The sequence below is a fragment of the Aptenodytes forsteri genome, unplaced genomic scaffold (assembly GCF_000699145.1).
Source record: "Aptenodytes forsteri isolate BGI_AS27 unplaced genomic scaffold, ASM69914v1 Scaffold568, whole genome shotgun sequence".
NCBI classification, from domain to species: Eukaryota; Metazoa; Chordata; class Aves; order Sphenisciformes; family Spheniscidae; genus Aptenodytes; species Aptenodytes forsteri.
The window spans coordinates 407,128-433,758 of NW_008796039.1; the positions used below are offsets into that span (position 1 = coordinate 407,128).

The 26,631-nt window shown below is 37.7% G+C and overlaps 1 protein-coding gene across 2 annotated transcripts; it reads left to right on the forward strand.

Moving 5' to 3' along the window:
* On the forward strand, positions 1-26,631 carry RASSF9 (Ras association domain family member 9). Of its 2 annotated transcripts, none has more exons than XM_009285471.1 (2): positions 1-236; positions 24,799-26,631. In XM_009285471.1, the coding sequence occupies exons 1-2, from the start codon at positions 190-192 to the stop codon at positions 26,072-26,074; spliced, it is 1,323 nt and encodes a 440-aa protein (XP_009283746.1). In that variant the 5' UTR covers positions 1-189; the 3' UTR covers positions 26,075-26,631. The 2 variants fall into 2 exon arrangements, with proteins under 2 accessions (XP_009283746.1, XP_009283747.1); XM_009285472.1 differs by lacking the exon at positions 1-236 and adding an exon at positions 511-591.

Consider the following 26,631-nt stretch of genomic DNA (forward strand, 5'->3'; position numbering starts at 1 on the left):
GACTCCAAAGGTGCAGCAGCAGCAACAAGCCGGAGTTCAAAGTTAGCAGTAAATTGCACAACTTCCAGCTCATCGCTACGCTCAGTGACTATTAACAAGCTGGAAGGCGCTCAGGGAAAAAATAGGGGAGGAGGGAACACCCTCGAATTATTTGGGGATCGCTGATGTTATGCTTCTGCCGCTTGGATCATGGCTCCCTTTGGAAGGAATTTATTAAAAACCCGGCATAAAAACAGGTAAAGTGCGTGGGTACGTGGAGGAAAAGGGAGGGCGGTATGGGATGGATTTCTTTTATACTCTGTTTTTGGTTCTGGAGGAAGGATGTGTTGCTCCGGACCCATGCCGCTCCCGGGAGCTGTAACTTCGGGGCTCACCTGCGAGTGGGAGTCGGGCCGGAGGGAGCGGGTCGGCGTGTGCGGAGGGAAGGGGCGCTTCTCCCCCTCCTTCCTTCTGGACCTGTCTCTCCCCTCTTCGCTCTGGCTCTTTTGACTCCTGGGCAATATTTTCAGTGAGGGGAACATAGCTCTTCCTGACTTTGAACCTCCCCCGTCTAAACCAAGGCGAACATTGGAAGTCCCCCGTGTTAACAAGGTGAGACTCGGCCGGCGCTGGGAGGAAGGGCTGGCGGCCCCGGCGTGCGGGGTCCTGCCTGCGGCAGCAAACGCCGGCGGCCGGGGGGACCTGGAGCCCCTCACCCGCACTGGGAAGAAACTCCCCGAGTTCCTCGGGGGAGGGCTGCGGCGGGCCGGGCTGCGGGCCCCGCGCCGTCCGCCTTTCCCCCGTTTCCCTGGGAGGGAGAGCCGCAGCCTGCAACCCCGTAGGATCAGCCCCGTCCCTTAACTCGTCCGCTGACTATAAGCCTGGGAGGTGGGAGAGCATCGATCTTCCAGCGTGGGCGGGGGGATGCTTTTTTTGGTTAGCCCTTAGTCTGAGGGGGACTTGACGGCCAATGTTTTTTTTTTTTGCCTAGAAAAATGTTCAGGGTGACAGCTGTGGTCCCAGGGTTGGCTCCTGCGAAGTTTCTTTATGGGGACTTTGCCCCCCATGTTGTGCATGCTTCCACATGCTATGCACACCGACTGTAAAAAGAAGAAAAAGAGTTATATGATCATTTTAAGTGCTAGGATGGTACTAGACTTTTTAAGAGTAAATGTGCTTGGAGTGGAGTAAATTTGCTTGCACCCTATGGAATTTACAGTGGCCAAACCCATCTGGCTAAGACTGAACAGAAACAGATCACTGAAATTTTGGCTCAGCGAGAAACTAAAAAATCACTTGTAATCTCTTCCCCGCTTTGACTGGTGCTCACCACTGAAATTTAGTTCATATTTAAGGGTATGTAAGGGAGAATCTTTTCCAGAGGGAGTATAATTGGACCCTAAAAAATCATGTAAAAATGTCCTGATTTTTTTCCAGGTTTGGCTTTCGGTTTTCCCATTCGATACACTGAAAGTTATTCTGGGGGGATTGTATTTGTTGGGAACTTAGCATATTATATGGAATATAAATCAGAAAGACTGTAACAGTCAAGGTTTAAAAAATAGGATACTGTTTTAGAATTATTAATACTGTAGGTTACTGAATAAACAGCATATTTTACTAATGCGTCTGGAAACAGAAAAACTTTGATGTACTTCTCACATGGCCATTTTATATTCAGAAGATCTGGAAAGGTGGACATGAAATTTAACACTAAATTGCTTTTACATAGAGCTGTAAATTTATTACTACTAAAATAGAAATTTTGCTACTGCCATCAATTACCTGAATAACTGTGTTAAATCACAAAGCACAGTTCCACTCCGTTCAACAGTGAAACTGTTTCTCTTTTGGATGTTTAAAGTATCTTCATACTAATTGCATCAATCTCTCTGTGTTTGCTGATGTGACATTTTATTCCTCAGGAAAAGAAAGTCATAATCCAAAGCTTTAAATAGTCAATAAAAATTAAAATACCAAAGGAACCATTACTGTGAACATCTAGCACTTTCTTCTCATTTCACCCCTCCCATCCCCCCAAAAGAAGAAATTAATGCCTTTAATGGTAGACAGGTGGTGTGGCAATAAGAAGGGGCTGAAAGTCTTGTGACTACAGAAATGGGGGGGGTGGTGTCAAGAACAAAGCAAATGACATAATTCTTAAGATGGGTTATTATCTATTCAAATATTTACATTTCTGTGTATTTAACGTTAGCTTTTGATACTGAATTCTGAGAATTAAACTTTGCTTATGCAAAGGGTAGTAAAAGGGTCTTGTAGTATGATTGAAGAGCTATGTAATAATTCTTTTTTTCATTATAATTGTATCTTTGTCAACACATTTGAAACCTTGAAAAGGAAGTCAAGTGAGCTTAAAATCCTTGACTGTGTTCAGAGCAGTAGTTGCGGAGTCAGAACTTGTGGCTCATTACCTTGTCTTAGTTTGCCTACCTGTAAAGAGGGACCAAAAAGGGACATACATATATGTATATATTTAATCTGCTGCTTTGTTTATTAGGTCTAGTGCTTCTCTTTGAGAAACTCAGTTTTTGTAACAGGAAAATTACTGAGTAAAGGTGGAGTACAGGAGGAGCAAGCACTCTCCTTCCCTCTCTTCCCACTTTGCTTTTTCACTGAAAGTATTTAATGACCATTAACTACATGCAAATATAACTCCTGAGAGTTATAAGATAAGCAAATGAGGAATAAAATCTATGTTTACAGGAGGAGGACATAAAGCTAAGTCAAGGCAACAAAGGTAGTTGGAAGAAGAGCCAGAAGGAAAATGAAGGCGTTACAGTCATTTGCTCAGATAAGAAGATGACACCTCTGTAATTAGTGCTTGTCTGGCAGCATTGCCCAGAGGTTCCAGATCAGGGCCCTGTTTCATAGTAGACTCTTCACATCCAGATCATAAAATGTTAGTCTCTACCCCTGAGACCTCAGAGTTTAAACAAAGAGGTTACTCTAATTTTATCTGCATGTATGAGGTATTTGAGCAAGAGGCAGGGGATGTTGGCTGTGATGCCATGAGCCTTTAGAGGAAGAAATTGAGATTAACCCTCAGGAAGACAAAAACCTGTGCTGAACTGCTTCTAGTATTTGAAAGATCTTCAGCCGGTATTACTCTCTTCGGCTGCTGAAATGTCGCTCATGCAGAGAGACAGCACAAGGCCTAGGTAACCATTAGATCACTGTAAGCCCTGATTTGATTTTAGAGGAGCAGCTGCTAGGAATGTGGCCCAACATATTTTTCTTGGCCAGAAAGAGAATGAGTGATATCTTGAGATCCTTTTCAAGAGTTATGAGGAGTTTTTCTACTATTCTTTGACCTCCTGTGACATGCAGAAATTATCATAGTCCCCAGAGCGTGCATGTGCTTGTCGATGTGTCCCCTGGAGAACAATACATCCAAAAGGTAGCAAGGCCATGCCCCACCCACCTACAAATCCAAATGTGCTCCGCAGGGACAGGCTGTACCCTCTACGGCAGTAAAGGAAAAGGGACAGTTTCCTGCAGGACTAAGCCTCTGGAACATGAATAAACTCAAAGGGAATTATTTTTATGCAAATCTCTTAAAGATGCCATTCTCTGGGAGCGTGAGGAATGCTCAGATGACATCACATTTTGGAAGTGTGGTGATGTGAGGCAATGCTCAGCCCAAGATGGAGTAAGAGAAAGGGCACTGAGTTCTTTGCAAATAAGGTCTAGTATTGATCTAACACATTGCACTGCACAGAAACAAAACAGCTTCCTATCCAAATATAGGAAACAAATACAAAGCATATATACTTGCAGTGTTTATGTACCAGGCTTTCACATTGTATACGATTTCCTGGTTTCTAAGTAGAACAGGAATGTATGCCCCATTGATTTTCTGTAAGATTAGGACTTCTCTGCTCTTGGGTGCTAGATTTGGTCACTTCTGAGAATGGGTCTTTAGGTTCATTTAAATACTTCAGATGTTACCCGCCATCTCAAGCATACCTGGATCTAGCATTGTCTTATCTGCCCGGTGATCTCACACCAAGAAAGCTGACTCCATTGCTATTTCTCTTTCATTGAGGCCACTTCCTTGAGTGTTTCACATAAATGTTACCCAAACTTGTTGAAGCTCTACTGTTCCATGCAAGTTGTAGCCAGGGAAGTAGCAGTCTGAAAGGGAGAGGGTACAGAGAATCCGTCTTCTTCACATAGTTGTCCTTGATGCTGTAGGGTTGTCCTGTTAGACACAAATAGCTTGAGAAGTATTTTTTGCCAGTGTAATTCGTACTGGTCCTAAGTTTACCACAACCATTTGTATGTTCTGTTGACATACAACACATCTGAACCCACAGTACTGTTTGATGATGAAACAGTTGTGTTACAAATCTGTTATCTTTTAAATGTATTTATTGCTTTTGCTTTTCCTTCCTGTTTTTTTTCCATCTTTTACTGTCAATGTCTCAGTGCCACAGCAGTTAGCATAGTGTTTCTGTATAGGAGGCAAAGACCTACTTTGCCTACTCTTTATGTCTGCCTCTCTTTAATCAGCTCATCTCCGGTTCATAGGTAGAAAGAAAGACCATATATATCCATTCATTCATATGGATATAGAGGGAGTTCTTCCTGTCCTGACAGTCAGAGGCCCCTCCCCAGTGAGAGAAACATTAAATTATTCTCTAAGGTTTTATATTACAAGCACAGGTTAATGAATTAGATTAGAGACTTCATCTATCTGATACTGACCTACCATTACCATGTTCCCTCCCTCCCTCCCTCCAGTAGTTTCTCATCGTACCTAGTTAGCACAGCGATTTGAGTATTACTCTGAACATCTCTACTGCTCTACGGTTGAGTACGCTGCTGTACATTTTAAGCCTAGGTCAAGCAAAACTGAAAATACTCAGCATTTAGGTTTGGACTGGAAAAGCACTTGGAGATCAGCTGCTTATCTGAATGAACTGTGTATGACCCACAAGTCTCATGGGATCATGTGAGATGTCTAATACTTCTCCTCTTGGATGAGCATACCCAGAGAAAAGTCTATATGAAACTATAAAGGTGCTTTTTGATTCAAGACTATCAGGCATTTGGTATGTATGTTGGAGGGGGTGGATTAAAGCTTATTTAGAATCAGTGGTGCTATATGTGTTAAATTTTTAGATTGAAAAGATGGTGCTTGTTTGGTAATGGTGGAACACATTCTTCTCCTTACTTTTACTTTTCTTGAGCGTGAGATATATTAGTGAACTATCAAAGAAGAAGTTCCTTTTTGAGCCAGAGTCCATACATTATAATTTATTTTCTGGTCTGGCTTGTCAGCTTTGTCTCAGGGGTCAAAATGGTTGCATACATTTTCTAATAATCTTTGTACATATTTGTTCACTTCACTTTCAGGAAGAGCTTTTCGTCTAGCAAAACACTAACCTTATTTCTAAAGAGTTAATTATCTACTATTCCAGGAGGGCAGACAGCAATTTCATTCCAAAGGAGTAAATAAAATGAGTAATAGATGTGTGTAATACTACACCATCTAAGGAAAGAGCATTACTTAAGCTAAGTTGAAGCTAATCTGAAACACTAGTATAATGTAGAGTCAGGCTGAGAAGATACATTTCAGACAAAGAAACACATTTTTAGTAATATAGAAGAAAAATCTTGCTGGTCAGTGTTGATTTCCTATTTTACTGATGAAAAATTAGCATTTTATATACAGAGAAAAGATCCAGACATGTTGCTAAATGGGTAATGATTTCAGTAGAGAGATGTAAGTTTTCAGAGATGGGGATTTTTTAAAAATTCTAATAAATAAAAGTCAGTGATAATCAGAGTAGTACCTCTTGATTGACCTGCAAAGGTATACACTTATGCTCAGAAAATCTTTTTTTTGTTTGTTTGTTTTATATGATGAATAGTAACAACTTAAAATTATGATCTTAAACATTATTATTTGCAAGCATTAACATCACATGTGCTGTACAAGCCTTAATTAGTTCGTCTATCTTCTATATTTAGTATGTAGATAAATCCTTATTAATGGTGACAGAAAGGATGATTCGAGATACAGATTTTGTTTAAGACCACACACTAAGTGAAGCCTAGAACTGAATGTTGGACATGTTGGTACCCGGTCGTGTGCATAGGTAACTGAGCTGTTATTGTCACTTCTATTGTTTCTCTGATGTGTTATGATACTCTCAAGATGGTGACTTTCTGTCGTCTTCTGCAGTGTTACTGTGCTAGCAATTCCCCAAGTATCACACAAGACACAACAGATAAGAGTCAAATGGTTTCAGGATGAATAGAAAGAAAGAGTGACCAACCAAATGGAATTAGAGGGGAAAATAGATGACTAAATTTATTTGTGTAACAAAGGCCAGAACCATCCTTTACAGAATGTAGGTACTAAACAAATACAGTTCAGTGTAATTTTTAGGTAGGTAAGATACTATATCACAGACAAATGTCATGTGGAGTTCTCTGAAAATTTCTGTCAGATCAGTTTGTGTCTGGTCTGTTTCTTAATCAACTATTCCATGCCTATGTCTCCCATTAGAAAAAATTACTTAGAACTGCTGAGTGCAGTATAGTTTTCATGCAAATTCTGGTGATGTCATTTTACCTTCCAGGGTTGTAAATTTTCCATGGACCTGCAAAATTCTTGCAATAAAAATGAGAATATTTCATAAATCATTTCTCATGCATATGTGTTACACATAAATACGAAAGCCAAGAGCTTATTAGTGATTTTGGAAGTTGCATTTTTTGGGGAGCCTTGTCCAAAAGAAAAATTTTGAGCACCTTTCTGGAGCTTGCCTCAAATGGGCACCTACTAGTCGCCTTTTCCTGTCTCGACCTATTCAGAAATGCATTTAAGGTGCACGTGTTGTAATAGTGATAATGATACCAACTTGTTTGTGACCTCAGACAACTGATAAGCATACTTAGTTTTCCTTAGCTGTAATTTGGGTGATAATATTTACATGCCTCAGGAAAATAAGTAGGGCATGACTAGACAGTGTAAAATCTGTAGAAGTGCAGAGTGTGAAAGCCAGTTAGTGGGAGAGGTATGAATAAAATCTGGGAGTTCCTTGTTTCTAATTCTTGTACAGTCCACTAGAGCTGGCTGCCACACAGAGAAATGAGAATACACTGCACATCGTTTAGGTTTGATTTCACATGATTCACTGAGGAATTTTCGACGGTCTAAAATTTTTCAGAATTTTAAAAATAGCTTGTGAGGAGAGTTGTAATGTCACAGAAAGGGAAATAAATAAAAAAATTCCATGTGTATCTTAACAGATTTTGAGGTGGTTTTGTGAGGTGAACATAAGGAAAGAAAGCTAACTTTTGAAACCAAAAATCAGAAAGGAAGGTTTTCACTGGTAATGATAATAAAGTTGTCGGGTAATTATATTTTTAATGCTATGAAACCTAAGTTCCGGTATCACGTGGAGAGGAATAAAAGACACCAAACTTGAAAGAAATTTTTCCAGTGCAAGTTTGGCACACCTCTCAAATGCACTTTATTTAAAGATGTGTGTCCCTTTCACCGACTTTTTCCTATATCTCTCTCACTCCTGTCTGCCTGAGTACATGTTTGCCTCTGTCAATTTGAACCATTTCATTTGTAGTTTAGATGGTTGCTAGACATACATTTTTTGAGCATTAGCATTAGAAGAAGCCAGGCTACCAACTTATTTCTTACGTTGCAATCTTGGAGGTGATGTAAACCTCTGTTTTCCTGAGTTTGGGTTGGTTTTTTGTTTTGGGTTGGTGGGTTTTTTTTCACATTCATTAGTCAGCTGCAGAGTAATGATAGGAGGAAAATATATTTATACAGAGGGTAGGTATTTGCTGTGAATGAAATACGTAAATATAATTTGTCTATTTTGAGGGTCAAAACTGTCAATCTGATTAATTTGCTTTCTTTATTCTCCATTCATTAATGTAAAGAATTCTGAGTTACAAATTTCCCATCATAATGGAAAATATAATCAGTTCTCTTGAAAAGCACATGATATTTATTTTGTTCTCCTTTTAATAATAGAAAACTAACAAAGATTAAAATAAATATGCAAAAGCATAACATTCTCGTGTTCAGGGACAAAATCAGGTTTATAGAAATGTAACAATCTATTAGACCAAGTTTTGTTTTGGTCAGGTATAAATATGTTTACCTTACTTTAACTTGTAAGGATGCATGACCTCAGTGGAATAATGTAGTTGAGTGAAGACTACTAATTTTTAAGCGAGTCTGCCCTGGGGTCTTGAACCTGCAATTTGCTCTGTGTTAATAGATTCCTTCATCCATGTGGAACACCTTACTTTGCTTTCCCCAACTTCCTCCAAATTCAAAAGGATTATTTCTACAGAGGGTAGTTTCTACTGTGAAAGCACTTCTAAACTACAGAATTTTTCAGAGCAACAGTTGGGGCACTGTTTTGATGACATAAAGTATGCCTCATTTGTCATAGGAAGTTACCAGATTCTGCTCACTAATCAAAGAATGGCTTAATGATATTTATAAATGTGGGATCATACGCCGATTTTCAGCTGCTCTTGTTTCTGTTGGCTTCATAATTGGTAAATTGATGGTCTGAATTGTTGTTTCACTTGGACATTACCTGTTGACAGGCTTCCTCTGTACTGATTGCTAAGGCACTAAGTGTACTTGTTTAACTTGATTATTGCCTGTATCTCTCGGGGCCACTTTGTTGTTAGTATCCTGTTTTACCAAAAAGCTCTGTACAAATCCAGTTTTCTAACAAAAATTTAGGATTGGTATTGACTTTACTGCACTTTCCCAGACTTCTGGTACTTTAAGGTCTAGGTAGATAACTAATCATGTTTGTTTACCCATGAAGGCCACTACAGGTGTCGGACAAAGATCTGAGTTACTTTTGGAACTGCAGTTGTGAATGGTCACAGTACTTACTTTTACTGACACTCATACTGTTCATAAGATTCAGGTACATGGTAAAACACAAAAGTCGAACTTCATCTTACTCAGACCATTGAAAATTTAGGTATCTAGTCATCTACGTACTCTGTAGTTAATGGATACATCTAAACACTTCCAGAGGGCAATTCATTCAGCCTTAGACAGGCTTTCAGTATGGGATTAGTCACCCTTCTGGAGGTGCCTATCTTATGCCACTGATTACAGAGGAGGTCAGAAAATTATCTGTGACTGCACATCTGCATTTTAAATAGCTTAAAGTAGATGACATGAGCTCCACCCCAATCACTTTCAAAGGGAAGGTCTTCATGGAGCATGCTCAGACTTTGTAGAGCACCTAATTAACCATCTTTTGTACCATTCATTTTAGAAATTAAAAAGGGAATAGTGAATGGAGAGGTGAATTACAGGTGGATAATGTATGATTAAGGGAGAACCATCATAATAGCATGGATGTCTTCCCTGCCCCTGCCACAAAATTCCTATGTGATGTTGGGCAAGTCACATAAACCGCAGTTTACAAAAGTGGTTACTCACTGCATGTTCCTCATTTGCTAATTCAGTGTCCTGTAATCTGTTTTGCACAAGGGCAGAGCAAAGGAAGTTTATGGATGTCCTGCTTTGGACATCTCTACAGATATCAATTCAGTTAGCCGGAGTGGGAACTTAAATGAGTGGATACCTTTGGCCTAGATCTTTTTGAGCTTTGGTTTGTAAAAGGGAGTTCTCTTCCTACAAGAGTACGTGGAGATAAATCCAGTAATGTGTCAACTTGTGAAGCAATTGAATAGCTGGTGATAAAAGGCATATAGCAAAAGATTAAATTAAAAAATGTGTCTTCTATAAAGGGTAGTACTGTACATAGGAGAGAAGATATAAAATGAACACATACTGAACAAATGTAAGTAATAAGGGCTAGATTTATGAAGGAGACTTTGGTACCTAAATGTCATTGTAGTCACCTAAGACAAGCTTTAAGAACTTCTGATGTTGACAAAATTATGATTAAATCCTGAGGTAGTAACATTTTGACTGGCAGCACTCCCCAGCCACCTGTACTCCCATCATGTCTTACACCGGTCCTGAAAACCCCGCAGTTATGTGCCTCCCTCATACCTTACCAAAATTAAGAAAAAGCAGTCTTTCAGCTTTTTCAACCATCAGGTCCCATCTAATAGCCCTGTTCTGAACATATGCAACAACACACAAAGTGCAGCCAGGCACCCCAGTGGCCAGAACACCCCTGTGAGATGCCCGCCCTGGCATTCTCAACATGTGTTTGTCAGGAAAGTCCTGTCAAGCTATTCTAAACTGAAATTCTCCCAGTATTTCCTGTTGAAGCTGTTCCATATTGTGCTGGCTCATGTGAGTTGTAGTAACACAGAGAAAGACAGGGATTCGTGTTGAAGGCTTCAGTGGGAGAAAGGGATCAGGCTTTTGGTTTCTGTTCTAATTAATATTGTATTTTTTATGCAGTGAACATCTGAATGTAGTCTAACATTACCTAAGTCCTGCCTTTTTGTTCATGTTTCTGACTACTTTAGGTCAGTTCCTGCTGAACTTGCTGGTTTCAGCAAATCCCATTGTTAGGACTTGAACTCTTTTGTGGCACTTTTTGTGGAAGTTTAGGTGTCCAAGAGGGGATTATGAACTTCAACAATGGGGAAGACACCTGAAGCTTGTAGCACTCAGTGTCTGCAACGCCTCAGTACCTTCTGTGGCTTTGGCAAAACTGAGTATTGTGTCTTGTATGCATTCAAGTGAGGCAGGGGTCCGATGTAAGGGGGGGAATGCACCTTGCTATGGATACGCTGAATCAAATTCATTTTCGTTGAACTAAGTAGCATGGAAAACTTTAACACCAATGCTTAAAATTTTTGAGTGCTTGACTCCAACTTAAGCATATTTCTTTCTGCTTAAGCGTTTGTGCATGGCAGGCATATATTTAGTATATAAATGCATATATGACAGTTTGTGTTGTGTATGATCATGTAATGCATACGTGTAGCACACAAGATATACTGTCACATATCTTATTATAGATCTAACCTGTATCATCTACATCTAACATACAATAAAATATATTACAAACCCCAAATCATCATATATATAAACAATATGTGCAGAAATAGCCACTTTGTAGATTGCATACATATGCATCTACATATTACAAAACTGGGTACATACAAGGGTTCTTTAAAAGTCAGAAGTGACAAACAGAATGTGAACATGTCATGGAAGAATGCTAAATATGTATATTTCTCCAAACATCACAGAGTTGTTCGCATGGCAGAAGGAAGAACGCCTTCATTCAGCTGTCACTGCGGTATCCATTCAGCTTATGACGTGCCTTGTTAGAAGTAAACTGCCTTTTTATCCTCCCTGAGCTATGAAGTCATCTGAATTGCTCATATGTTGAAAGGATCCCCACCTGCAAAGACATTTGGATGTGTGAAATAAAGAAACAGTGGATTAATTTGAATGTTGACTCAGTCTGACTTTCTGTGAACTAAAGACAACAAGTAGCTTGCAGTGTCTTTCTGGTGTCACAGCCTTCTTGGGATAATCACTATCCTGCCATAGATGCATTTCACAAACTAGCCCCATTATTTCTTGGGCCTGCCTTGGTCTTTGGCCACAGACTCCTGGCCTAGTTTGGCTTCAGCTGTGCTCACTGCAGGTTTTTGGCCCACACCTGCTCTCACTGTTCACAAATCCTTTGCCAGGGGTTACCATCTTTACAGCTGCGTCAAATTTTTGAATGATTTCTTCCTAAACTGTTCAATCACATTCAGGTGGGTTATCTTACATGGTTTAACAAGGCCTTTATCTTTATGGTCTAATTCATCATGACACGTGGTTTGGAGAACAGTCAGACAAGCAACTCGGCTCCAGTGGGAGGGTTGTAATGGACAACTGACATGGCTATGAGCCTCTTCAGGTGGCCCCAGCTGGAAACTCATTATCTGTACTCATTATCTCTTTTCTAGAACAGTTTTTGGGCTTAAGTCATGATCATTCAAATATTTTTGGATTCACATGGCTTTTTACTGAATCATGGAATGTCTTTCCTCTGCAGTCAGCTTCCTTCATCTTCTCACAGCTAAAAGGGGTGTGTGTGTGTGTGTGTGCTGCTGGACGCTATTCTTTGTATCTCTCTCTTGCTTACTCTTTCTTCTTTACATTCACTCCAGTGAATTTCCCATTACTCTTGATTTTTATGATCCGGCATTAACCTTGATTCCAGACAGCAAGTCCTCCCTTCTTGCCTTCCCTATCTCTGTTGCTCAGCTGGAACTAGTTTTGCCAGCTCCTGTGCCCTCTTTAGCATATCCATTGCTAGGGCAGAACATAGTTGGTAAGGTTATAAATTTATTTCATTTGTTCAGTAGGTTCTTCAGAGAGGATGTGGTGATACTTCAGAGACCCTATCAGCCTGTGCCTGACTAACTACATATTAAAGTATTCATTGATAAGCAATTTTAGAAAATTACTTGAAAGCATAAACTGCAGAAATCTCTCAGATTGTCAATGGGCACTAAAATGCTTCAGGTTTCTTTTTTGAAATTTATGTCCACTCTTCTTGTTAGCATAATTATGTATCTAGTACTCAATTTAGCTCTTTAGGGTGAAGATTTATGCAAGAGTCCACTTCATCATCTCATCTTTTTTCCTTTCAGCTCTTCAAATATTGTAAGTAATGGAACACATTTGTCACTGAATTATCTTTCAGAAAGTTTGAGGGAGAAATTTAAAAAAAAAAAAAAAAGATTGTAAATGAGGTCTTGATAGAACCCCTTTTGAAGTGACATTTTCAATATAATTTAATGAGAGCAAATGAAAAGGGGAAGATCATACAGTATAATTTCAAAGTGGGGTGGTTCTCTCTCTGCAAAATATATTGCAGTAAATACAGAAGAAAATTAAACCCCATCCTGCCTTTCTCACTCCTGGAAAACTGTAAAGAGATACTGAAACTAGGTTTTATGATATACAAAAAAAGCTATTTTGAAAGATCATTAGATGTCAAAAAGTTAAGAAAGGGTGATTCTGATGAGATGGCTGAACAGATCTAAAGGCTTGCTGTTGCACAAAGGGCAGTCCTAAGCCCCCTTTCCAGGCTCCTGACCACTTTCTGCCATTTCCTTTGCACTGGTACTATTCTCACCTGATGCCACAGAACCCAACTCAGGGAGCACTAATAAATAAAAAAAAAATTTCCTTTTTTCTTTTTTCCTTTTTTTCTTTTTCTTCTTTTTTCCTCTTCCTTTTTTCCTCTTCCCTTCCTTTTTTCCCGGGTTAGCTTGCTGCCAGTTTAACAAGCTGGAAACCCTTTGGTTAAACTAGCAGAGCTGGCACAAGCAAGGAAATGGGAATGTCAGGTAGACATCAGATTGCCTAAACTACTTAATGAAATCTTAAGTCATACAGTTGCTAACCTATAAGACTAGATTTAGCAGTAAAAGTAGTATTTAGGATAATCACTTTCCTAAGGTAGTTATCTTGTAAATAATTTTGTATGTTTTGGGGGTGGGTCTGGGGAGTGTTGGGGTGTTTAAAAAACAAGATAAAAATACTGATTCCTACAATGTTCCTTTTCAGAATCACGAAGTACAGTGTCCAAACTGTGAAATTCACCACAGGCTGCTGCTAGAGCAGCTACAGAAGTAGTTACAGTAGATAGCCATCAGGAAAAGACTATAAGGAAAAGAAGAGATGCTTTGCTGAGCCTGAGTTCAACTTGGGGAATTGGTGAAAAGAAACCAAGTCCATCTCGACTTTCTTTCCTTTCATTGTGAATGAGGCTAGCATCTGCCTCACACGGTGCCACCAGGAGTAGAGAAGAGGTACACTGAACTGTTTGAGCCGTGCACTGTGTATAAGGGTTCATAAGAAGGTAACCATCCCAGCCTCCTTTAGCCCAGGGAGTATTGGAAAGGTGGCACGAAATCTTATTATTTCCTTGTCTTTATCTTGTTCTTTTATTCAACTTACCTTATTATCACTGGTCTCCATATAGTGTGCTTTGTTCATGTTTTGGCAGTCCAGACCCAACCTCAGAATGCTTTGTGTTTGTTTCTTCACTGGGCAAGATGTCAACAAACCCAGGGGAGGGAAATAGTATACGTTTGCCTTTCAAAGAAAGTTGAACTGAATTTCATGGAACAACAACAACAAAAATCGTGCTTTCAACCCTTGGAATTCCCCTTGCTTCTTTGATCTCAAAAGCTCATAAACAACCAGGGTGCTTCTAAAAGGCAGTTATGAAAATTCTAATGGGAGAAGTTAGATAAACCAAATTTCTGTTAGCTGTAATAGCAGCTCTGACTTTGTCATTTAGAAGCCGATGTTCTAAATGAGCTATAAATGATTCTGCTTCCTCTGTATTGTTGAAAGTGATGGAATTTTAGATACATTCTGTACATTATTAATGGGACCCCCATAAAACTTGTATAGTTTAACCAGTGCTTAAATATGCATAGGCGCTTAAATAGACACAGGAACTAGAGAATTATATTTTTGCAATGTAGCAAAATTCTTATGGTAGATAAAAAATACCAGTGGCATCTTCATTTGTCAACTAGTGAGAGCTATCCACTGCCCAAAATCAAGATGTAGCATTTGCTATATTGATATTCCTAAACTTTGCATGTTGTTTACTAACACTGAGGAATTTGAAAATGCCTATCTTTCTATTCCCCCCATCATGGTCTAAAGAACTATTACCACTGAATATGTCAGTGTTTGTTTTGGCTCTGGAGTTTTTCCTGGATCTTCCACTCCTGTATCACAGCTGCTTCCTCAGTAGCTGTTGCAATATACACATCAAAGCATGTTTTCCCAGTAAAGCAAATTGTTAACGTTATTGTTGCTCATCTTGGAAAATATTTTGGTGGACAGCTAGCTCTCCTCTGTTCTCAAACCTTCACTGTGTCAGGCTACCACAGATACAGACCTGATACGATGAACATGTTACCTGTCACAGCATTTTGTGCACACAGCACACTTGCTGATGTTACTCACTGCAATTCCAAACATTTTTTTGACGAATATCCACTTACCAACCTTATGACTTTGAATATACAATGGAGAAATGATGATTTGTCTGTCAGGAAGGCAGATTTAAAGCATAGATGTAATTTATAGAGAATGTGTACCCTTAGGGGGAGAGGAATAATTTCAGAGGTAAGACAGGAGAAAAGGGCAGGGGCAGATGCAGTCTTCATCTGAATGGAGACTGCAGCCTTTGCACTTGCCTGTAGGTTAAGTGATTGGGAGCATAAACACGGTATAGGGTAGAGCTAATAAGTGAAGGGGAGGTCTTAGTAGCCTTGTGGTCACCTCTGCTGAAAATCTGCACTTGAACTTTGCAAATGAGATTTTGCAAAACAGTATCAACCACTGGAGCAATGACAGAGGGTTATGTCATTATTAAACGGAGGGGCAGGAGAGTGTTCAGGATAATCCACCATAACTATCACTCTTATCTAGTGAGCAAGGTGTATAATTCCTCTTACAATGTCTTTTATTTATTTTTTTCTATTAGTGCAACATTCTGAGTTAGTGCAATTTCTTGGCTTATTTTCTGCATAGTATAAACTCTGCTATCCATCTACTTATCAGATGATAGAGTTATTACTGTCAGTCCTTGTTGGTTCTTCTTGTTGGTTGCTTTTATTCTTTTATATCTATTTTAAGTAGCCAGTGTTTTTTTTTTTTCCTTTTTATTTTTCTTAAATATTGGTCCTTGTTCAGGCACCTCTGTCCAAGAAGTACAGTTGTTAGAATGAAGCACACAATTTCCCATTTTAATTAGCCAGTGTTTTTTTTTTTTCCTTTTTATTTTTCTTAAATATTGGTCCTTGTTCAGGCACCTCTGTCCAAGAAGTACAGTTGTTAGAATGAAGCACACAATTTCCCATGGGATTTTTACTGAAGTCTGACATTTCAAGTCAGCAGGAACTCTGGTGTGAATGACTTATTTGCAATAAAATAATTATCTTACAGAACTTTTTTTTAAAAAAACCTTCATAGCTTTCATGTTATTTATTCTATGACAGAATAGTACTATCCCATTCCAATTCAAAATTATTTAACTGAAATGTGTCATAAAGCGCTAATACAGTGTAAAATGTTTGGATGAACAGAAATTTCACCATAGATCATTGATGAATTATAATGTGCGCATTTTTGTACAGTAGCTAACTGAAATGATGGCATTCCTCTGCAGAAAGGATTAAGGAACTAGTTATAGTTTTAAGTGCACAAGTGATAATTGATATAGGACATAATTTTCAACAGCTGTTGCTAATTAAAATGTTTCATAAATTTATGCATTTAAAAAGGAATTACAAAATGAACATAAACTTCTACTAGGAGAAATGTGTTGTACCTAGCTCGTTAAAATTGCTTAAATTGTTTTCTTGTTTCAAATACCTGAAATATTTCAATTAGAACATCCAACCTACTGTGTGTATGTGTATGTTTGTTTGAAAAATGTCACATGAATATCTAATGCCTAATTTTCTTTTATTTTTAATAAATGTCTATGTACATTTCTGTAAAGGAAGAAGCTTTATCATAGAGCAACATTAAATGGATACAGAAACAGATGGTAGAGAGCAATTTAAGTTATTTCTTTTGAAAGAATTATTTTATTTTCACAAGTTCTGTGGTGTTCTTTACAAGTCTCCCTGCAGTATTGGGACTACTCTGATTATCTATATTGAAGGGGGGTTTATTATTATTATTACAGTTAAAGTACCGGCCCTGCCTTGCCATGATACTTTTTAGCTAGACATTGCCCTGACTTTCGTGTGATGCAGAAGGGAAGAAGGACCAAGTTTCTGACACATCATGTATGGAATTTCTGTCTCCTACATGATATGGACATTAACTGTGCCATTAATATTGTTTTTTAGGGATAGGTGAAGGGGAATGGGAATGCAGTTAGTTAATAGGCTGTCTTGAATCCCGAAGGCTTTGGAGTAATTCCAGCTTCATTGGGTGGTGAGAGTAGATACTTCCTCATTGCTGCCCTTAGGAAACTCAGAAGCATGTAATCCACTTAGACAGGAGGCATACTGAGTGTAAGATTTGTCCTTTATTGCTTTCTGAATAACTTTACAGAAGGTGACAGAAAGTTGAGAAGAAAGGTGGATTAAACGTGGATAGTCTGAATAAACTTAGTGTGAACTTTTTAATATGATCCATTTGTGCCTGAAAGGTTGAAATACTTCTGACCTCAGCTTTCATATGGGCTGTGTATTCTTTATAGCTTTAATGTTTAAACTCATTTTTAAAAATCCGTTTGGATCAAATTAAGTTAGAGTTTCTTCCAAGCAAGGGCTGCAACACCTAGCACCAATAGCTTTACTTTTTTGCAAATTTCACAGATAAAAATCCCACAGAGCCAAAATATGTTTTGATCTTTTCTTTCAGAATGATCTTCCACTGTCTCATATATGCTTTTATTTTTATATATATATGGCAACATACAAAAAAAAATTTTGAAAAATAAGTAATAAAAGTAATATTACATTATCATTTCTAAATGGAATGTGGCGACTGATAAACTAATTAGCCCTTATATACCCTGACATGTAAATATCACTGGTATCGGAAGCTCTCAAAAGACATGGAGCATGTGTCCTATGCTACAAATGCAGGTTGTTTGTATCAAGTAGGTATCCCTGTAATATTGGCCTCTTATTTCCAGCAAGTAAATAGAATTAAAAGCCATCAGATTTCCTTGATAGGTAGTTATGGCTCGGATCTGAGACACAGAGATAACAAGGTTGTTGGCAAGTGCTTAGACAAGGCATGTGTTCTCTGGGCCCTGGCACATGAAGGAAACATTTATGGGTGCAGAACAAAGAGAAGACCATAGCACAAATACGTACTTGCCAAAATCCATGCGGGCAGATCCATGTGCCCCAGCAGCATCCCCTTGAAAACACCAGATTATTAAATGCTTTTGTGGCAGATGTCTTTTGTTTTCCCAGGATGTTTTATGCCATTGTGTCGCCCTGTTTTCAAAAGAGAGCAAGTGGCTCAGCATCTGAACATGGTTGGCTGGGAGACTGTTCCCCACTCTGCAGCGTGGTAGGTAGCAGATGAGGCACAGAAGGTCTTGGTGAGGATCTGGGAGTGTGCAGCTTGAGAAGGGGAGAGCCTGCTGAGAGGTGCGGGGAGCACAGACCCTGCCTGGATCCGCCTGAAAGTTTCATGTTTCTTAGTGGATTCCAGGAAAGCATTGAGATGACAGACACCGAAGCTCTAGGCAAGCACTTCGCTGCAAGGATGCAGTAGGCAGCAGGAGGGTTGTCTCTTAAAGCCTTTTTTTTTCCTGTTCTGTCACTTAGTCACTTTTGGTTTCTCCATTGAAGAAGTGAGTTGTTCTGGATGGTATCTTGGCATAATGCAGGGGTTTGTTTCTTAGAAGTTTAGAAGCACTTTGGTCTTACTCTGCGGAGGTCGTGACAACAGCATACCCACCTGAGAGCTCTGGTCAACTGAGGACCCCATCACAGCAGCCAGTCAATAATAAACTGCAATTATAATCTGATTTGCTGCAGATTAGGCAGTATGTTCAAATGCGCTATTGAGAGGGTTTATGCTGTCAGTAGGAGGCTGTTTATAAATTACTGTTCTGTTGCTTTTTTTACATTGCAAATGATAGTTGTATTGTGTGGCTTTCTGGGTCTTACGTATGCTGAAATGTATTTATGCGAGCACAGCTTCAAAAATGAAAAAAATAGATAAAGAGAAGAAAAGATCTCAAAAGTACAAAACTTGATTCATTTTCTACACTAAAATTGGATAAATTAGTTATATCATCTGCTAGCATAATGCTAGAAGCAATCCTTCTGACATAAAGAATAGTTAATTACAGATTATGTGCCACTTGCAGATGCAATGATTAAAGAAAAAAAGGTGACATTATTACACTAAGAATTACAAGAATATTCCAACCCACAAACATTTGCACTCTCTAACAGATACAGCTTTATGACATCTGATTAACAGTAATTTAATTCATACATAAGTAAAAGCTCTTCCACCTCTGAAATTTAAGGTTATAAAACATTTCCCCAATAAATTGGTGAAAAAATGACTAAGCTATTTCACAAAAATGGCTTTCCAGCATAAACTCTTTGATGTCAAATTTATAAATTATTAAGTTGTATACATTTTCAAGCGAAGGGTTAATGTATTGCTTTGTGTGCCATTTATTTTCACTTGCAGATTTTTTTATTCTGTATAAATTATTTCAGTGACTGGGAGGAGACAATAAAATTTTTGATCATGAACATAATCTCAAGTTTTTAATCCCTTTCCTAACACAAAAACTTTCATGGTCATGTTAACTTAAAATTGGTTCAATTGGTCATGCTAACTTAAAATTAGTAAAGAGTTAAACAATAGTGCTAGCAAGGGGTTCACAAAAATGTCTTGGCTGTGAAATTTCTAGCCATTAACTAGGTATTTTTTGAGTTACTCAGTTTGATTAGTTCCTTGGGGACAGTACATCAAGAAATATGGGAATGTTGAGAATGGAGTTCCTTTTTATTTTTCTGTGAAAGACTACAAAGAATTTGTTACAGTGAAGGGAGAGAAGAGTTTTATCTGTGTTCTTTTTCTCAACAGAGACAAAATATTCTTTTAATGTCAATGGTATTTTAGAAACAGTGTATTAATCTGCTAACAATACGATATGTAAATGATCTAGTCCCCACAGAATGTTTGCTGAAAATAATAAGGAAAAATGAGCATCTTGTAGACATGTAAATGAAATTCTAAAAAGTAGGGAGATCCCTTTATTTGATTGACGTGATCGGTTGTAAAGCTATATGTTGCATATTTAGGAAGAGTGTTAAAATTTTCAGGAAGGCAAAGAATTATGTGTTTGATATGTATGTTTTTGCACCGGACATCCCTTAAAGTTAATGAATATCAGAAGTGCCGCTTCCAGCATTTAAGCTATCTCATATTTTGACTTTGTGCAACATAAGTACATGTTTTTGTTTTGTCTATACATTGCTGGAATACCTTTCTTCCCCTAGGCCTGAATAATAAATTAATGAAGTGTGTATCTGACACACAACAATCAGCTTGTGCTGACACAAACAAGCCTTTGTGTGAGGTCTATAACATGATTAGAGTGGTTTTTTGGGTCATCATGAAGAGAAGCAAAGAGTAGAAGGCATAAAACTAGCAGTCAAAACAAACAAAAGAGATTGGAAATGCACTTTTGAGCATTTTTAAGCTTAAATTCTCATATGTTCCTGAGCAACAAGTGACTTTGCAGAAAAAGATAATCTGCATGTTCTCATTATCATCAAGGCTTTAAAATCATAGATGGATAAATAGAACATTTCAGTGATCAATTGAAAGAAACAGAATTCAAGCCAGAACTGAAAGCTTTAAAGCCTGTTTACAGCAACAGCAATAAACTTTTGAAAAAATGAAGAAGTTGCCTAGCTAGTTTTGTATAAGTTGCTACTGAAATTGTTTTTCAAGAAAGTCAAACATTTAAACTGGATAAACACCTTAGCTATTAGAAACTTATTTATTGATAGATTATTAAAAAATGACAGTTCTTTTGCTTTCTTTACAAAACTGCAAGATGTCAAGGCCAAGGAATCAGTAAATATAAGAAACTTGCCTCTTCATTAAAATGACCATGTAAACGCAGATCTTGTTGCTGAATATTGTTATTTTTAGTATTACATCTCAGGAAAAAAAAATCACTGTCAATGACCAACATTTATTCAAGATGAGGAGTTACAAATTGGATTACATCTTCCTTAGTAGTGCAATGACTTCATGGATTTCCTTATAAATGATAGTAATGAATTGAACAGCAAATGGAATAGTCAGCTTCTAAACTAAGCTATGAAGTCATAATATGTAGGTCCCATGTTTAGTTATCTTTATTAAATCTACTACTGTCTGAACCATTCTTGTTACATTTCTCTCAGAGAATAAAACAGAATCTGATTGGATTACTTTTACCTGTATTTAGATACCTGAAAATGAGCTATTTAGTTGAAGGTGGCCACATAGGTCTCTTGTAGTTAATGAAAGAGAGAAATAGCTTCATTTAAGGATTCATCCCAATGATGATAGATAGTTTAGGCTGTGGTGACTTTCTCCTTGGAGGTCCACTCTCCTCCCATGACAAGGAGGAACATTGATGGTGAATTTATACTGAAATCTTAACTTCCAGATGCCTAAGTGAGATGAATTCCACTTCGTATATGCAGAATCTGCACTCCACTTTCTATGAGGAAAGCACAGCTTAATGAAAGATAGTTCCTAGTATTAGCATCTTCTTGCATCCTGAAAACAAGTCTCTAATAATTGTTATGCTGTGATTGACACACTGAAGCTTCATTTTTGTTTGGCACTACCTGAATTAACTATGATTAAAGAATTATACAATAAATTTTACTTAAAAGGTCCATGGTAGGCCACATCAGTTTACCATTTTATAGTGGAAGATAATAAAGAACACTTTTGATTTTTTAGATTATATTAGAATTCCATGGCACTGTAAGATTATGCATGACTTGTTAATTCTTTTTGATTAAAAAGAAAGATCAAAAATTCAGTGAGGCTACTGAATAAAAATGAAGATAATATATGTTGTGACAAACATGGAAAAAAATAATGAAAGAATTTGCACTTTGCAGTTCTGTTTTGATCCAAGAATTACAGCAATGTTCAGAATTTCTTTTTTTTCTTCTCTCCTTTGCTGTACAAGGTGACAATATAATTACAAGGTGTATGTTACATATGCTATACATACATATATATATGTGTATGTATTTTCATGTATAAGCTACTTGAATTCTTTGTGTACCTGCATGTGCATACGTTACCCATTCCTGCAGTGCTACTACTAGTTTCAGACTTTGATATGTTAAATATGCTGTAGACAAGATAAAGAAAAATCCTTCCCCACAAAGCTCAATGTAAAATCTGGGTAGACAGGTGTGTTGTAACTGAAAAAATAACAGGGGGTGATGAACAGCTAGAAAATGATTGAAAACAGTAATTTTAAAGTGTTATTTTATATCCATATTGTTTGCAGACATCCTGTAGAGATTGCTTTACAATAAACAATGTATTTCCATCAGAAGCTTGCTTAACTCCTGCTGAAGTCAGTGGGAAGTCCATGTAAAAAAAATGCATATAGCAAAAGTATTTATCAGTACACTAATACTGTGGGGTTTTCAAATTTATCTGAAGATTTACTAATATCACAGAGTGAAACTGTCTTCATAGGAAAGCTTTAAAGGGGCCAGGAGGAAAAGAGACAGTAAGTTTCTGTTTAACTCACATAATCTGTTACACGCTAAAAATAGTGACTAGGAGACAGTATGGCAATCAACCAAAAACAAGAATGAGAAAAAAGTAGAAAGAGTTTCAGTGTGCAAAGAAATTGCATAAGACTCTCAGAAGAATGCTGAAAGACTGAGATAACGTATTCCCTGAAATATATTTATTGATTACAAAAAACAACCGGAAAGATACGGTCTGAATTTGCTGCCTCAAAGTCCCAAGCTAGTATTTCTTATGTTTTTATGCTTATTTAATTTTTATTTTTCTGTCAGTATTTTTATTAGTTGAAATTCAATGACTAGTAATATTCTTTTATTCCTACGTCAACTATTTATGTATCAGTAGTGAACATTGTTTGAGATACTGTATTTTTGATAATTCATTTTGCTTAATTTTATGCTTAACATATAATGCAACTCTGTAGTTTATCTGTTTTTTTCTATTTATATCTGTAGTGTAAAACAAATACTGAGTTATTTGACAGTCACAGCTGACTTATGTTGCAATTGTCTATTTATGTAAGTTTCATTTAACTATCAGTATGTTAACAGACAAAATATTTCTATAGCATCCTGTATTCTGTAAACCTGAAAAAACCTTACAGATACTGACTTTTTAGCATGTGACGTACTTAACAGTAATGCCATTTAATATGATACTGTCTTTCATTCCCTCCCCCCCATTTAAACTTGGATATTTCTGTTTCTTTGTGCCATTTTGCCATTTTCTGTCAGTGACATAAGCTTTCCTATTTTGAGAAGTAGTCTATGAAAACATTATTAATCTTCTGAACACCAGTTTTAAAAAATAATTACTGTAAAATGCTGGCCTGCAAGAGGGAGCTATTGAAGTGGGAAAATTATGTCATTACTCAGAGTAATCTACCAAAACACAAATTTTACAGAGGAATGCTCCAAGACCTGGAGCAATGTAGTTGGACAGAGGTCTCCTGTGTGATGATACTAATAAATTCATTCTTGCAGGTTTTATTAGTATTCATTTGCAGTCTCCCATCTTTTGAGGATTATTGCCTCCTGGTCAGAGTGGCACCTAGAGCTGAGTCAATCATAGTTCAATTTATTGGATTGCAGTTTGTCTCTCGTGTTATGTAGTAATTAAGAAAAAGAAACAAGTTGGATTGCTTTAATAATCACAGGGTATAACCCTAATTACATCAAGTAAAACTCCATTCCTACTACATCTCAAAAGAATAGAAAAGTACTGCGAATAAGTAGTCCCAGTTAGAAACAAATGTGGTATTGAGCCCTTAGAATATTGTCCAAATTGTCATTTTCATTTTCAAGCTTTCTCTGTCAGAGTGGGTTAAATCTCATTCATTCGAATGAACTGGAAGTGATACCAGAAAATCCAAAGAAATGCATTTTTCCTCAGGGAATTTATTGTTTTATCATTTTAGACAAGAGGCCAAATCACCAGGTCTGGGCAAGCAGCAAATTACGCATGTGGAGGCTAGAGGACAGGAATATCCTGGACAGGTTCCACAAGGCCACTCTGCCAATGTAGGCTCATGGCAGTCCAGGGCTACTCAGATGGGGACAAACTTAAGAGTTAACTGTAAAGTGAACTTCTACGTTTGGTCAGCTGAATTGCTCTCTAGGCTCCACTGATTGTATTGATTAGACAGCTACAGCAGCCATAATGGGATCTTAGACACCTGAAGTTAGGTATCTCAATGTGTAAGGAGGTACCAGCTGCTAATGTCAGGTTAATACCACATTAATTGGAATTCATAAATAAATTAAAAAAAAAATTAAAACCTTTTACATTTTCTGGCATTTCTGTGTCATTACAAAGGTTATAAAATACAGACCTATATATGTATTCTCTCGCAGTTGGTATTCTCTCACAAGTCACTGGAATTCAGGCTATTTGGTACTTCAGGAAAAGCAACAAATTTCTTGAGAATTGTTAGTGAAAAATAACAATGGAAAACAATGGTGTTTATGCTTGTGTGGGTGCAGGTGTGGCAAAAAAAGCTGTAGATTTATCCTATAATCAAGTTCTTTTAACTTAGGTGGTGTTCAATCATCTTTTCTCAGTCCATCTATGTTCAGTGCATATTTGGAGGCATGATTCTTCCCTTCAGAAGCCTTGGTGATATTAAGAACTTACAAATGTTTGCACAGTGTCTGTGTGATGAGAACAGATACGCAGATCTGAAAGTTATGTTATCCTAGGACAGTCTGGAAATGTAATGCAGATTGCCAAGCTTTATCACTTATTGTTATACACACTTACTATGTGTACAAAAACTAAATTTGATAAAAGACATTTTGTGTGAGATTCACATTCAGCTGGACTAGTAGTATTAAAGCAGCAGCTGAAATGGGTGTGTTTTTCTGTTACTTAATCCAAAGGTATTTCTTCATGTAATTTAAACAAGTATATTGTCCTGTACAATAGTACGGGAATTTTTCAATGTGGTAGTCATGTCAGATTTATAGCTATTATTCAGTCTGTGCCATTGATATGTAATTTATATTTGATCTCTTCTTGTTTTCCAGGTCTCCCAACAAGGACATGGCTTCAAATGAAAGAGAGATTGTGGTTTGGGTTTGCCAGGAAGAGAAGATTGTATGTGGCCTGACAAAGCGCACAACTTGCGCAGAAGTGATTCAAGCACTGCTTGAGGAACACCAGGCAACATTTGGAGAGAAAAAGGTCCTTTTTGGGAAACCTAGTGATTACTGCATTGTAGAAAAATGGAGAGGCTCTGAGCGAGTACTGCCTCCCTTGACAAAGATTCTGAGACTTTGGAAGGCCTGGGGGGAAGAGCAGTCTAATTTGCACTTTGTGTTGGTAAAGTCAGATGCTTTCCTCTCATTTCCATTGTGGAAGACAGCTGAAGCTAAGGTAGTACAAAATGTGGAAAAGCAGTGGGAGCTCAGTCCAGCAAATTACATGAAGATGTTGCCAATAGACAAGCAAAAGAAAATTGTCAGGAAGACTTTCAGGAAACTGGCCAAGCTTAAACAGGACAGTGTTCAGCAAGAGAGAGATAATATGGAGACACTGATTCATCTGATCATTTCTCAAGATCATACCATTCATCAACAAGTCCTTAGAATGAAGGAACTAGATATGGAAATTGAAAAATGTGAAGCAAAATTCCATCTAGATCGTGTAGCCAATGATGGAGAAAATTATGTGCAGGACTCCTATTTAACGATCAATCCAAGTGAGGCTGAACAGCAAGGGAGTAGGCCAGATGATCAAAAAGAGGTGCATGACTATTTGAGCAAAAGTGAGGGAATTTTACACGTTGAAGAGAGACTGAAACATCACAAACAATTAATAGAGAAGTTGTGTGCTGAAATTGAAAGAGAGGTACACGGTATATGCGCAGAAAAAAATGGAGATGATGTTCGCACAGAAGGAGCTGCTAATGCTGAACTGGAAAACTCAAATTTGGAAAGTGTAAAGTACGAGCTGGAAAAAAGTATGAAAGATGGTCTGAGAATCAACTCATACTTGAGCTGTGTTCAGAAAGAACTTACATACAGGGACTCACTGCTTCAAAAGAAGGAAAAAGAATATGAACTTCTTACAGAAGAATTTAATTTACTACATGTTAAAGACAACACTGAAACTAGGCTTCCATCAAATGAAGAGCCATCTAACGGCAGTGGCATCTCCAGTAACAGCATTGCTGTTCCTGACTTTGTTCATAGAGTGACCAATCTGGACATAAATGATACAGACTCTGACACTGGAATCAGCTCTACGCACAGTCAGGACTCTGAAATAGCTTCAGGGGACATGGTACTGTTGTCAACATAGTTGAAAACAGTCACGCTTTTATGAAAAGTCATATTTTGGAGGATATTTATAAGAATTAGTAAACGTTGTTGTCTTGAGATTTCAGCCCTTCAAGATGTTAAAACTGTGGCACCGCTTCAGCCAAGTAAACTGTCTATTTATGTGCTTAATAGTATACTTGTGCTTAAATGCATGGACAGTCTCATGGGTTAACTGCTAATAGGTGCAAGGTTCTTGGCTTTGCTAAATCATGACAGACTGTTTAGACCTTGTAATATTGATACTCAGTGAAACAGGAGCATTCTGACTGCCTTGGACCAAAAGTCTGGAGATTTTATATCCCCTAATCTTTGGGTCCACTTCTGCATCTCTCTAACTTTTTAGGAATACGAATTAGAGATTAGACCAAACTAGACAGCGAGCTTGATTTTCTGCTCTGTTACATTAGCTTTGTTCAGCTGGAGTTTCCCTGCCATGAAGCTGCTGTAAAGGAATACATAATCGAGCATGTAATCTGTTAAAAAATAGTTTTTATGATATTGTAGGACAAAAAAAAATGCAATTGCATTTATGCTGTA

Coding starts and splice junctions, on each gene's coding strand:
- RASSF9 (XM_009285471.1), top strand. CDS start 190: ATGGCTCCCTTTGGAAGGAATTTATTAAAAACCCGGCATAAAAACAG. Junction 237..24,798: donor AAAACCCGGCATAAAAACAG/GTAAAGTGCGTG, acceptor CTTGTTTTCCAG/GTCTCCCAACAAGGACATGG.